At 53.8% G+C, this 13,356-nt stretch overlaps 5 protein-coding genes across 6 annotated transcripts; 2 read left to right on the top strand and 3 right to left on the bottom strand.

The window, feature by feature from the left end:
* Positions 1 to 577: 577 nt before the first annotated feature.
* Positions 578 to 2,705, top strand: IUM83_08917 (rho gtpase activating protein 2; the record flags this gene model as incomplete). Its single annotated transcript, XM_067933317.1, has 7 exons — positions 578 to 1,342; positions 1,421 to 1,522; positions 1,592 to 1,768; positions 1,849 to 1,896; positions 1,991 to 2,107; positions 2,184 to 2,196; positions 2,413 to 2,705. 7 exons carry the CDS (start codon positions 578 to 580, stop codon positions 2,703 to 2,705), a joined length of 1,515 nt encoding a protein of 504 aa, XP_067781177.1.
* A 232-nt stretch (positions 2,706 to 2,937) lies between these two features.
* IUM83_08918 lies at positions 2,938 to 3,778 on the bottom strand (the record flags this gene model as incomplete). Of its 2 annotated transcripts, none has more annotated exons than XM_067933318.1 (3): positions 2,938 to 3,033; positions 3,095 to 3,367; positions 3,635 to 3,778. In XM_067933318.1, the coding sequence occupies 3 exons, from the start codon at positions 3,776 to 3,778 to the stop codon at positions 2,938 to 2,940; spliced, it is 513 nt and encodes a 170-aa protein (XP_067781166.1). The 2 variants fall into 2 exon arrangements, with proteins under 2 accessions (XP_067781166.1, XP_067781165.1); XM_067933319.1 differs by having other exon boundaries at positions 3,434 to 3,778.
* A 127-nt stretch (positions 3,779 to 3,905) lies between these two features.
* On the top strand, positions 3,906 to 4,190 carry IUM83_08919 (beta-ketoacyl synthase; the record flags this gene model as incomplete). The annotated part of the gene is made up of 1 exon (XM_067933320.1): positions 3,906 to 4,190. The coding sequence occupies one exon, from the start codon at positions 3,906 to 3,908 to the stop codon at positions 4,188 to 4,190; it is 285 nt and encodes a 94-aa protein (XP_067780962.1).
* A 310-nt stretch (positions 4,191 to 4,500) lies between these two features.
* Positions 4,501 to 6,237, bottom strand: IUM83_08920 (Endonuclease/exonuclease/phosphatase; the record flags this gene model as incomplete). The annotated part of the gene is made up of 1 exon (XM_067933321.1): positions 4,501 to 6,237. The coding sequence occupies one exon, from the start codon at positions 6,235 to 6,237 to the stop codon at positions 4,501 to 4,503; it is 1,737 nt and encodes a 578-aa protein (XP_067781042.1).
* Positions 6,238 to 11,781: 5,544 nt separating this feature from the next.
* IUM83_08921 (Pre-mRNA-splicing factor ini1) lies at positions 11,782 to 12,940 on the bottom strand (the record flags this gene model as incomplete). Its single annotated transcript, XM_067933322.1, has 2 exons — positions 11,782 to 11,787; positions 11,882 to 12,940. The coding sequence occupies 2 exons, from the start codon at positions 12,938 to 12,940 to the stop codon at positions 11,782 to 11,784; spliced, it is 1,065 nt and encodes a 354-aa protein (XP_067781135.1).
* Between the last annotated feature and the right edge of the window lie 416 nt (positions 12,941 to 13,356).

The raw sequence follows: 13,356 nt of genomic DNA on the forward strand, positions 1-13,356 counted from the left end.
GTACAGACAAAGAGTGCGGGTACCGTCAAAAGTATTAATTAGTAGCCAGCGCGCTCACAGCCTCGTGTGCGCAGTCGGCCGATCGACTCGGCAGACCTCGTGCCCCGCTGTGCCAGCTGCCTGCACAGCCTGCCCCCATTAGGAGTTGCCACGCTGGCACTGACGCTCTCGCCAGTGGCAAGCTGCAGCCTGAATGCGTGTTTCTGCTGATCCAAATCTCCGCTGCTTAGCCGCGCATCACATAAGACACAACCACAGCAGCAGCAGTAGCAACAACACCCAAACATGCCATGTCAGCACGCCAAACTGGATGTACAACAATGTCGAACTGACAAGTTATACAGTATAACTTTATCCTGTAATACGCCAAAGTCCCCTTACGCACGCCAAAATGGCTCGAAGTTGCAGTTTGTAGCCATTCCGGCGCTCTTTCTCCAAATTACAAAACTGACCTTTTTTCCTCCAATCGCGTGCCGACGACGCCAGAAGGAAAGCGAGCGAGGCCACGACGTGCAGCGCTTGGCGCCTACAGTAGCTCTCCCCGCCGCCCGCGCTGCGCCAGTCGCTGTCCGCCAGCATGGAGCTCCTGGAGCTGGAGGAGAAGCCCCCGGTGCCCTTGAGCGCGAGCCCAGACGACGCGTTTGACCGCCGCATGACGCGCATGACCACGGCCACCATCTCCAGCAGCAGCTACTTCGACTCGGGCGACGGCAGGCGCTACCAGGAGCTCGAGGAGGAGATGAAGGCGAGCGGCCCGCCGCCGCCCGCTCCGCTGTCCATCGACGAGGGGGACCACGGCCCCGTGCAGCCGCGTGTGCATTCCGTGCAGTCGGCGTCCAACGTGCTGGCGCTGGCCTCTCGCGCGCGCGGCAACGACGCGCTGTCGCCCTCGGTGCCCATGCGGCGCTACAACAGCTCGCAGAGCATGATGCAGGCGGCCATGGAGCGCAAGCGCAGCGCCGGCTCCGTGCTCCGCGCCAAGGGCGAGGACCGCACGGGCTTCGCGCGCATCTACTTCGAGAACAAGAACTTCACGTCGTCCACGGTCTTCCGGCTCTGGAGCACCACCACCGTGTTCGAGGTGCGCGAGGCCATGGCGACCAAGATCAACATCCCCAAGCAGGACTTCAACAACTACGCCATCGTCGTGGTCTTCCCCACGGACAACGCGGGCTCGCTGTCGGCCCGGACGCTCCGGGACGAGGAGCTCATCCTGCCGCTCGTGGAGAGGCTGAACCGCGCGCGACCGGTGCAAGCGGTGGAGGCCGACGACACCATTGGAGGCACCACGAGGACAAAGGTTAAGCACCGACAGAGACCGCCCGTCAAGTTCGTGCTCAAGGTGCGTGAACGGAGATGGCGTGTGTAGGGTGTTATTATTCTTCTTTTTCCTGAAAGTATTGGTTGTTGTCGGGAGCAGGACGTCCAGGGATCTCATCTGGATATTAGTGAGACCGCGGAGAAGCCACGGCGCCAGGCGTCGGACACGCAGTCTATCAACTTCCCAGTGTTACTAGGAAAGGTAAGCGATTGGGGATCGTGCAAGAACATGGTGGCAGTAGAGGCGCTGACGCACCGAATCGTTGCGCAGGGTGTTTACTCAGGATATCTTCAGAAGGCGAGTTCAAGGGACCGGAGCCTGTGGAGAAAGCGCTGGTTCATCATCAAGGGAGACCAGTTGCTGTACTGCAAGTCGAACGTGAACCAGCAGGATGTGACGTCGATTAGCTTGCTGGGCGCGGTTCTTGCGAAGGCCAAACCGGAAGCAGTACGTGTTCGGGCTTGCTCACAGTTATCGTTCGGGGAGTTTGTTGTCCATTCTAACCATGCTGTATTCTATCGCACCAGGGCGTACCGTACGCGTTTCAGCTGAAGACTCCTCGCCGCGACTACGAGGTAAGTCACAACTTCCCCAAGTTGCCTTCTAGCTGGAGTAGTTTTTTGCTGTGTGCTAACGATTACGGTCGTTTGCTTACTTTCTATGTATCAGCTTTCAGCCAGTACTAAGGACGAAATGGTGGCTTGGATTCACGCGCTGCACGTCCAGATTGGACTGTGCTCCGAAAATCACCGGTTGTATGAGGCTGAGATATGGATTACAGAAGACGTGAGTGCAGATTTCCGAGTTGTTCTATATTATTCTATGTCACTAACGTTGTGTTGTTGCTGCTGTGACTGCGCAGGCTGTAAATCGAAGTGAGCAGGAGGTTGTACCGCCAAAGGCAGAACCCTCACTGCTGGAGCGTGTACTATCTCGAGAAGACACGCTGAAGCTCTTTCGCGACTTTGTCTTCACAACCAATTACCAGAGTTTGCTGGACACGTGGATTGAGTGTGAATTATTTCGCCGAAGCTGTCTGGCCCGGGAGAACGGTCTTGTAACCAGTGCAAACATGGCCAACCGACGGACAGCACAGGACGAGTGGAAGCATCTGAAGACTATCGTCCATGCGATTCAATTTCTCAATATTGTGCACGCCGACGAGCTGAACCAGCTCCGACAATCGTACCAGGCGGAACAGAGTAAGCGTCGCCTCAGCATGGCTATGAACAACGACGGCTATGAGGAGTACCCGCGAACGGACGTCATTGTTCCCGTGCAGATGAAGCTTTTCAAGGCCATCGAAGCCGGACCCTTTGAGGAGTTCCTTCTCAAGAACGGATACCGACTTCTGCTGGAGCGCATAATCGGTGCGATTGCGTAAATGCCGGGTTCGTGAACTAGTAGTAAACTTAGTTACAAGCGCATCTCAACGATAGCAGTTGAGACGGATGCAGAGTGGACGAGCACTTCTTCGTCACTGATATCGTTGGCTCTAAGTGAGTTTTGGGGCACGTAACGAGATGTACAATAGAGACAACGATATACACCTAGTTTTTGGAAGACAACAGGTCGGCCCATCGCTGAATTGCTCCACTCAAAGTTCTTCCTACACACTAGGTCTTGCGGCGTGTCATGTGATCGTAGACCACAACCTGCAAGTATTCCTTCGTCTTGATCTCCGTTCGTGTCGAGTTGTCACCAGGGTTTGCCTGGAAGGCAAAATATGTTAAGAGAACTAGCAGAAATTTGTGCTACAGGGAAGAGCCGTACTTTCGGGTCGACATTTACGACTTTCCTGTCACGCTTGTTCTTGAACAACAGCCCAGTCTCGCTGTCGGCGATCACTTGGAAGTTCGGAGTTGAGTTGGAGGTGGATGTCTGCGTCTCCCAGTTGTAGTAGCTCAGGTCCGACGACTTCGGCAGCAGCTTCTTCTTGCGCTCGAAGTACGGCTCAAACGGCTCGTTCTTCAGACGCAACGCGTAGTCGATGTACCCGCTAATCTCTTGTCCCTTGGCATTCTTGTCGCGAATGAAGATAATGCACTAAGACCAATCAACGTTTAAGAACACAGCAAGATCTACAAAGAGCAGCGACTAACGTGTGCTCACCGTCAGCTTCCCATTGCGCACCAGGTCTTCTCTGCTTGCCAGAGCTGCCAAGAACGGGAACTGCGAGAGATCTTTGCCTGCACTCGCCAGTGGTTTCGGAGCGCTAGTCTTCTGCGCATTGCGCTCTCGCTCTGCTCGCTTCCGCGCTTCGAAGTCATCTCTCCGAAGCGTCTCGCCACTTCCTCGATAACCCAGCTCCACCAGCTGACGGGCGAGTTCCTCGTCCTCGAGGTAGAACAGGTCCGTCTCGCTCAGTTGCGAGTCCAAGTAGTCTTCGTACGTCGCGAACTGGTCCAGAGACTCGCTCGCGTACTGGTAGTCCTGGGGCTCTCGCTCCGCCGCCATGTTCGCCGCGAAAAGACGCACGAAAACTTCAACTTCAGCCTAAAAATGGCTACATCCCTCTCCAATCCGTTATTGTGTTTTCCAGCGAAATCAACAGGATTAAGTTCAGTTCGCAAAAGTCATCGCCATGAGCTTGAACTGCTTCAGCTCGCGCGCCGCCGTAGAGGCCGAGTCGGAGCTCGAGGCCGCGTCCAAGCTGGTGGAGCACGCCTTTAACCGCATCCAGAGGTCGGACAGCAAGCGGGACCGCGTGCAACAGGCCATCAAGGACACACGCGCGGGCAAGGCGCAGGAGATGGAGACGCACCTGCAGTGGCTGCTGCAGCAGAAGGCGCGACTGGAGCAAGAGCTCAACGTGGTGGACAAGCAGCTAGAGGAGAAGAGGATGAGGATCGCGGAGAGAGCCGCCTAATGTTGACGTTAACGTTAGAGATTTTAACGTTTTACGTTAACCCCCCCTTACTTCATTAGTACAATTTTAACGTTAGTATACATATCAGCCACGTGGCGATTTTTGTTTTTGCTTGTCTAAATGATGCAGTGAAGAGAACGTCATTTTGCACTTACTTTTGGTCGTTGTTATTGTTGTTAAGGACAACCGGAATAAACCCGCACATATTAGGTGGAGGCTAGCTTCGACTGACTACGTAGTTACTAGGAGGCTGGTCTCGCGGGAGTACGATCACTGCTGGCGGTGACGGAACAAAACTGGGGTGGACAGACTAGATCTTGGACTGCGAGTGGGAGAACTCGCTGTCATCCGAGTCGCGCGTGAAGATCTCGCTGAAGTTGACCTTGCTCATAGCGATAGACGAGTTGCCGTACGATTCGGAGTAGCTGATAGACGAGTTGCCGTACGATTCGGCATAGCTCGAGAAGGACGAGTTGCCGTAGCTGATGACGGACGCGCTGAACTCGCCATCTTCGTTCAGGACCGAGTTGCTGAAGGCGGACGAGTACTCCGAGTTGGTTTGGTTCATCACGGCAGTAGATGACCGGTTGCTGGAGCTGGTACTGATAACTCGGCTCGCTCGAGGGGTCTCGGAGCCCCACCGTTCGACATCATCATCATGTCGTGCCACCTCAGAGCCGGACGCCGAGACCGAAGACGATGTCGAGATACGCGTGCCACGAGGCACTGCTGCCAGCTCCGGAATCGGAGAGTTGGGGACTTGCTCGCCATCCCCTTCTGGTAGAGGAGAAAGAGCCGCCATGTCGGGCAGAGCACTGGCTGCAGTGGAGCCAGGGAAGTAGTTGCTGTTATCGGGGTCGTACATCTTCTCGAGACGGGCCTGCTCTTCCAGTTTCTTCTTGCGGCGAATGACCACAAGAGCGACGAGACCGCAAAAGCCGAAGGAGCCCATAATGACTCCTAACGTGGTGGACGCACTGCCGCCTCCCTCGGAGGACGTGGAGATCGACTGAGTAGTACCTGACGAGGAGCTGGAGGCAGACTTAGTTTGTGTCGTGCTCTTATCAGTATCCGACACATCACTTGCCCGCACAGACCCAACAATGTCGCTTTCACCTGCGACGCTATCACTTTGGAGGTGCGATCCCATTGAGCCCGACGATGAGCTGTTCGAACAGCAAGAGCCCTGAAGGCAGAAAGACCCAACGAGACCGGCGTGGTCGGACGAGTAGCAGCCGTCGTAGTCGATGCGCGAGATCTCGGATTTCAAGTGGCACGCATCTTCGCTCTGCGCGCGGAACAAGGTGAAGTCGTACTTGACGGAGCACGTCGCCGACAGCATATCACCGCAGAACGTGCCCTCATCCGATGGGTCCTCCATGTTGTTGTCAAACATGATCTGCATGGCGGAGTAGCTCTTGAGTGCGTTAAAGTCTCCAGTCAAAACGATGAGATTGTCGCCTGCGTCGCAGTTGGTCTTGATGCGCTCGAGGATGATGTTGGACCCGTTCTCCTGCGCCTCGTCGTTGCCTGGCGTCTCATAGTGCGTGTTCAGCACGCAGATCGTCGCCCCAGTGGCGATGTGCTTGAAGCGGCCCCACACGCACGTGCGGTAGTAGGACATGCCCCACCCGGCCGACATGGTGTCCGGGTCCGGTCCGAGCCAGAACATGCCGTTCGTGATGACCGACCAAGTGTCCGAGCGGTAGTACAGCGCATCCCATTCACTGGCGGCGCCATTGAGCGAGCCCGTGTTCTCTCCAATGACCGAGTAGGTCCCTGCTAGCTGTTCGTCCAGGTACGTCTTCTGGGCGTCCGAGGTCTCCTGCGTGCCGACAAAGTCCGCGGCCACAGTCTTGATGTTGCTAATGACGTTCTCCTTGCGGATCCCGTCCCAGTTGGAGCAGGTCGACCCTGCGTCCGTCGAGGCCTGCGACGTGCGAATGTTGAACGACATGATGTTCACCTTGACATTCTCGACGGCAGCCACCGTCGTCGCCGCACACAGCAGCAATTGGGCGGCCGCGAAAAGCACCGCCCGCATCATTCTGGGCGGGTCAATGCAAACCCGCGAGTCCTAATTTGTATTTTCGGGGGATCAGCCTAACGTTAGCCCGTCCTGCCAGTCTGCCTCCCTGCCTGTGTAGTTGCTACGAAAGGGACTCACGGAAATGACTATGAAGCCGGAATGCGGGCACAGCGCTGACCGGAAGTGACGGACAGTCCGAATTCGCGGGTGGACGGGCTCGGCGCCATACAAAAAGCGTGTGCAGAGGGGAGAGGCCATGCATGCCAGGTGGTGTTCCTGTCAGCCGTTGCCGGTTTTAGTACACACTGACCAAAAAACATGGTTAATCGTTAATTCATGTAGTCATCGAAAACTAATACACTCGACGAAGATTAAAACAAATTAAATATAACAGCGTTCTGCTGGGTCCTCAAGTTATTTACATACAAAATCTATTCGATACAGTCGTTCCTGAAAATTGGCAAAGCTGATCTGGACTGTACATTTCGACTGACTCCCAGAAGATAAGCAACATAGCCGCCTCGGGTTCAACCCCACCGATTCATACTGGAGCCAAGAGGAACGGTCACTGCAACAGCGTATGCTCCTTTGCACCTGGTTTCACGGCACGATTGCAGTCTCGAGCCGTTGCGTCGCTCATCCGATCGACAGCCATGTGTCTCAAAGTGCTTGGCTGGCGACATCTTGCAGAGCCTCCAGCGCACCACTGCGTGACACAAGTACTGTACTGTTTGCATAGAGAGCAAGCCCCGCTGCAGAGTCATATGCCTCGGTGTCGTTGCTGTGTCACACTTGTCCCCGAGCCACCCTGCAAGTGGGAGCGCGACTAACGCGACCTTCTTGTGCCCCATGCGGCGCAACGTTGCAGTCCGAATGTCGAGAGTCGCATTGATCAGCACTTTTTGGCGCCGTCGCGGCCAAGTGTTTCGACGTACAAGCGATTGCGCACAGACTGCAAGCCTTTGCGTGCGAGACTAGATGATGCTGCGATCACCGCAGCAGACTGCTGAGCAGCATGGTGGCGTCATGCGCGATTAAGATGCGCGGGATCTGCGACCCTTTGCGGAGTGTTGACGAAGTGGCGATCATGGGATTGTCCATTTGACCGGTCTTCCGACGTTGTACGAGTGTCTTTTGGTCCACAGTAACGCCGGATGGCGTTATTGCCACGTTGGGTCTCAATAGCAACGGCTTTATGATCGAGGCAGGCTAACCCCAGCTCTTAAAATGCAACGCAGGGCAGATATCTGCGTTGGACTCGTCAACGACTATCGGTCGCCGTATCACTTGGATTCTCCGTGGTGCGAAGCACCTTCGATCGCCCACTGCCAATGCGACCAGCGCCCCCAAACCCGACGTGGTTGTAATTTGCGGGAGGCAACGCCGGACCAAACAGCGGCAGATTGCTTGCAAACGCAGAGCTGCCGCCGAAACCATTGCCGGTACTGCAGGTAATAGGAGTAGAGCTGGTCGAGCCGCTGCCACTTCGAAGCTGCTCAAAGGCTGCTCGAGTCTCCAACGGCTTCGCATCCGCTGGTGTAAATCCGGGAGGGGCCTTCGTTGAGGTCGCTTTTATCGGCGCTCTCGTTGGTGTTGGAGCTGCAGAACCTGCAAATGTTGAAAAGCTGTCCACATAAAGACCTGTTGAACCTGCCCCGATGAAGCTGCTCGACTCGCTGCGGCTTCCTGAACGTACGTTTTCATCGCGTTGGTTACTGACCGTTGAGCCCACCAAGCCTTGTCCCAGCGTGTTGAACGACAAGGTGCCGTTCCAGTCTTCAAGAGTTGGAAATTTCGCCGATAGTGATGGGGGAGACGAATCGTTCAAGTTATCTTGCCAGTCTTGTGTACGCCAGCGCTCCGCCAGCGACTTGAAAGCCTCGAAAGGGTCCCCCTCCTTTTGTGGTGAAGGCGTGCCGATGGGAACAGATTTATCGGATCCTATAGAAATCGTCGCACCGCGGCTTGACTTCTCGGAATCGGGTTGGAGGTTAGTCGAGTGCGAGGACGCCGCAGAACTTAGCTCGGAACTACCATCATCTGACGATAGATCACTGTGTTTATGGTCATCACTGTCATCAAGTAGCTGGCTCAAGATGATGTTGGGCTCGGAAACCGGTTCGCGCGCTTCTGTTGATAATAGAAGCGTACCTTTATCTGTGCTGTTCTCGCTCACAACTTCTTCTTGAACACCTTGCAAACTTGCCTCAGCCGCCGTAGATGCTACGTCGAACGGTGGCAATTTCTCAACTCCCGCTACATGTACCACGGCTGCCTTGTTGTCTTTCTCCTCCACCTTGGCCACCGGCGGCAATACGGCAGCACCTTGACCTGCTTTCGTTTCAAGAGTGATTTCGTGGGGTAGAACGTTTTCAGCAAGTTGGTCACTTCGAGCAGTTGAATACACGCCTTTGTGGCGTCTCTCCAATAGCGCAGCTACTGCCGGTGTGACCACATGAGCTGCTGGGGAAAACGCTGCTTTCTCCATAGCACTCAAATGACGGTTGATTGATTCCAGAGTTTGATGTACGGCATCCCTTTCGCCCTTGGCTCTCGATGCCACGGTTGATTCTTCACCATCGGTGCATGATACCGTCGCTGTACCGGGTTCTTTAGTACGTACGGAGAGACATACAACAGGTGCTATGTTTGTGGTCTGAGAAGTCCATTCGTCGTATACCAAGACCAACAAAGTGTGAAGTGTAGAAATAACGGCGATGATGGCCGCTAGCATCCATACTGCACGAAGTGCATACCGAGACGAGGGTGACATTCGGGAGCGCAAGCATGAGAAAGCAGCATCAGCAGTAATCGTGCCTTCGAGACGAACAAGCTTGACACTGTCGCTGCTATCAATGAGCAGCCAGCTCGCCACATTAGTCGAAAAACAACTAGCACAGAACGAAACCTGGAGGCGTGCAATTTTACCAGGTTGGAGCACCACATAATCTCCCCCGCTGCTACTTGTTGGCTTGATATACTCCAAAGAAATCTCGAAATCATTGGCTAACGATGCGGTTCTTGATGCCCATATTGATGGCAGCCACGAAATATTACTTTTTCCTTCTACCATCACACGATTAATTGTAAGTCCAAATGGGCCCGTATTTGAAAGCAGAATCTCAGCGCTTCGACTGTAATCTGTCAACACGTCGCGCTGAGTTACATCAAATCTCAGTGTTCCTTCGAAATCATGAATGTCGTCAATCTCAGCCATACCAGTGGCGAGCCTATACGGAATAAAGCGGGTCTTGTCCGAGTTACCACTCTGTGTTGGTGCATCTACCAGTAGATCCAATGCGCCCTTGCCACTACGAGCAAGCAACGATACAGGCTCGATGTGCGATAGACTGTTGCGCACAAACACGACCGTTTTCACTTCTTGAACTTTAGAAGGAAGGTAATAAATTGGACCGAGCTGAGCCTCTTCCCCAGCACTGACCTGAATGATCTTCTTCCGGAAGTAAAATGGAGGCACGTTGAGGTCTACTTGTACATCCCGTTGTAGTTCTACAGAATTTAACGCGGCTCCCTTCCACTCATCCAAGCACAACGCTGAAATTTCCGTCACAGCATCATTTTCCGCGTCATCGCTGCTATAGTCCAAACCTTCGTCACACGAATAAAATAGAGCTTCGTCAGCTTCTGCTCTTGTTAGTTCCATCAGAACGGAGACATTGCTTGGGTTGCGCACATTCACAAAAATGTGGCTTAATTGAAGAAGCTCCGTCAACGCAAACTCCTTACGCTCAAATATCGTAGAGCCATTACTTGGATTTGCCAGAGCGTTTGATGATGCAGTGACCAGGGGGCGCTCAAGGAGGCCTTTGACGGTAACTTCGGCAACATCATCAATGATGTCCGTTTGCAAGTGCACTTGGGTTTCAACGGTAGACAGATGATCAGACCCTAGCGTTCTGCTCCAAAATGCGTTGCGGCGACTTAATGCAGCTAGGTCGTTCTCATCTACCAGTTCTCCGTAGCCCGAAAGCTGCTCACATGTCTGATCGGCCACCGTTGTTGATTCTGGAAGTAGACAGTCGGCGAGAAACAGTGCGTCAGAGCATTTGGAGTCAGCCGCCGGGGAAAAGAGCAGGTCCAACACATTTTCAACTTGCTTTGGGGCCATTGTGTCGCGCATAGACAGCAGTTGCAAGTGAGGACTGCTTATTGTGGCCATTAATGGGATCACTGGGTGTTCGAATGTGTTACGATATTTCAGATGGATAACCTGCGTACGCCCCGGAAACATAGATGGCAACACGATTGCTGGCGTAATTGGCTCCACTGTACCTCGCACACTCCGTAACCGAGCATGAAAATGTAGTACTTCGACAGGTGTACCAATGGACATGACTGGAACTGTAAGCTCCCCGAGGGTATCCTTAGCTTGAACTTTCACGTAAAATACAACCTGGTGGCCAGGCTGGAGAACAAACGTATCGTTAACAGTGACAACGCCGGTGTTGTTGCTCGCTTGTCCTAGCGTGTCATTCCGAGGGCTTACACGCTCTGCGATAGTATCGTGTGGTGCTTTTATTGACAAATCCACCATATCGCTTGTCGGAGCGCTCATAATTTTCAGCGTAATTGGAACCGGGTTTTCGTTCTTGATTTCCACCACTTCAGTGCGAGACTTGTGTGACGCCACTTTTTCCAAATCAAACAACAATGAGCGGCATATCTGAACACCTTGAGTGTCCGCGATTCTGTCCCCACCGTCAATACGTGGGGATGTACTCGGCACGACACCATCATCTGGTACTACCAGACATGATTGAGATGACTTCATCTCCGTAGAATTTGAGCTGTAGTAGCCTGACACCGAATAATTTTGAAGGCCTCTGCTTGAATCAACGCTGAGAAAGCCGTGGAATACATAGATCTGGATACGGTGGCGAGTTACATTTGTCTCAATTACCAACGGGTAAGATCGTATTGCCGGGAAGTCTTCTTTGACTCGCACTGCAGGAGTGATCTGAAGGGAAATCTTCGGCCAGGACGATCCGGCAGCCGCCACACCCTGCTTAAAACTGTACACAGATACTTCTTGAGACTCGTCTCCATCAGACACTAAATAATCTATCCAAACGCGTTGCAACTCCAACGGACGATCGAATCGATTCCACAAACGAAGTTTTTGAAAAGCACTCGTTCCAGCCATTACCCCCATTGAGGCGTTTTCACCGATAATTGACACCAACTTCGTAGTTGATGTCTCTTCATCGTCTACAATTTGCCCTTCATCAAGCTTTTCTGTGGTATCATTGATACCGTCACCACCATAGAATAAATTTTGCAGAGGCAAAACGACCCCCACACGGGTTTCATTAAGCTGGAAAGCCATGTTGCCTCTGATCACTTGCCCATACAGTTTCAATTTACGCTGCCCCAGCTCCGAGCTGGATGCATTTGTTTTCAATAGCAGTGACGCGAAGCAGCTACCGCTTCGTTTTGCTTTGTCCACGCGGAGTTGCACAGCAAGTGCACTATATACTTGCGTTCGTGGGGGAATTACTGTCGATCCTCCCCACAGTTGCGCTGACACGATCAAGTTGCTTTCTAAAACTTTTAATTCCAAAACATCAATAGGATTCACACCGGAATTAAACAATGTGAAAAATACCTCACGGGGCTCGTTCTCATGAAGGTCGGTTAGCACTCCCAGGTCCAGCTCCTTCGGTTCAATGTGAATTCCAGGCTTCAATACCGTAATGTGCACTGGAACCAGCAGCAAGCGATGGTTACCAGCGGCGATGTGAATGTGGGTGAAATAAACGCCGGGTGTGTTCGACAGCAGCGATACCTTTATCAACGGACTAGTCGTGCCCGCTGGCATATCCCATGCACCGCGGTCAGCTCGCCTTGCATAGTCCAATTCTTTATCGTATTCTCCAGGCACTTCTTGCCTAGCCTCCTTCGCATCTTCTTCTTTCGGCCATCTCGGGCCGATCCACTTGCTACCGTTAAGGAGTTCAATATGCACGAAGCTGTCCAACGCGTAAATCTCCGTGATTCGAATGGTATAATCCACCGGATTGACGAACTGCAGCGACTGTCCAAAGCGGACTCCAGCAGGTACCGACGCTCTTATGGCGCTCACTCCGTATCGATTAAACGCCACCTCCGGGCTGCTAATGGGCAGTGCAAATAGTCCCGACGTCGTCAACACTCTCAAATGAGCATCCACTCCATTGGGTTCCACCTCGCTCGGTAGAAACACAAATTGCAAATTGAATCGATCCCCGGGGTCCAATCTGATGCCGCGGACGTCGGTGGCTAGAGAGAACCCGTCATGGGTGAAATCTGCACCGTCAAGCCTCACGGACACTCGGCCGCGGTTCTCCACGCCCACGTAGTATCTCTGCGGCGAGCAGGTCTCCATCCGCCCGAGCTCGACTCGAGGCGGCGTGAACTTGATGGCTTGGTCGTCCACCGCTGCGTCTGGGGCGACGCTGGTGTCCACAGGGACGCTGCGAGTGATGGAGAGTCCGTCGCTGCGCTGGCGTCCAGCCCCGCGCGACGTCGCGATGCCGTCGTTGCCCACAGTCACGTGACTCTCCAGCTGCAGCTGCGGACTCCACTGCGAAGGCGCGTCCGCTGCAACCAGCGAGCAGCAGAGCGACAGGGCGAGTAGCAAGCAGACTAGAGGATGCAAAGCACCTGGCGCGGCGTCGCGGAGCCGCCTGGGCGAGGCGCCCGCGCCGCCAGAGGTGCGCATGGTCTGGTCTTGGATCCAAGGAATAGTTTTCCACTTTGAGCTCTTCTGAGTATGCCGTTCCGTAGGTTTAGGACGTCTATGATTAGAATTACAGTACTTGTAGCCACTCTGATGTGGACAGGTGTGGCGTCTGGTGGCAGAGGGGCTCCAGTTACTTGTGTTGTTGGTAAGGTGCGAATGAGCTGTCTACATAGTGTAGTGATAGCCATGAAGGTGGCCGGGCTGGTTAAGTTGTTATAACTTCTGTAGACGAGGAAACAAGGCGTGACCACCGATATGCCGGATGCAGATCCTGGATGAAATGGCTACACTCAATGGACCACCACGGACACTTGTCAAGGTGTGGGGTGGTCTATTGTGCAGCGCTGCTGTTGTTGCCGTCAACGCGTTGAGGTGGCCTCTGGCTTGTCGTTCGT

This window comes from Phytophthora cinnamomi (assembly GCF_018691715.1).
Source record: "Phytophthora cinnamomi strain GKB4 chromosome Unknown Contig120, whole genome shotgun sequence".
Lineage (NCBI taxonomy): Eukaryota > Oomycota > Peronosporomycetes > Peronosporales > Peronosporaceae > Phytophthora > Phytophthora cinnamomi.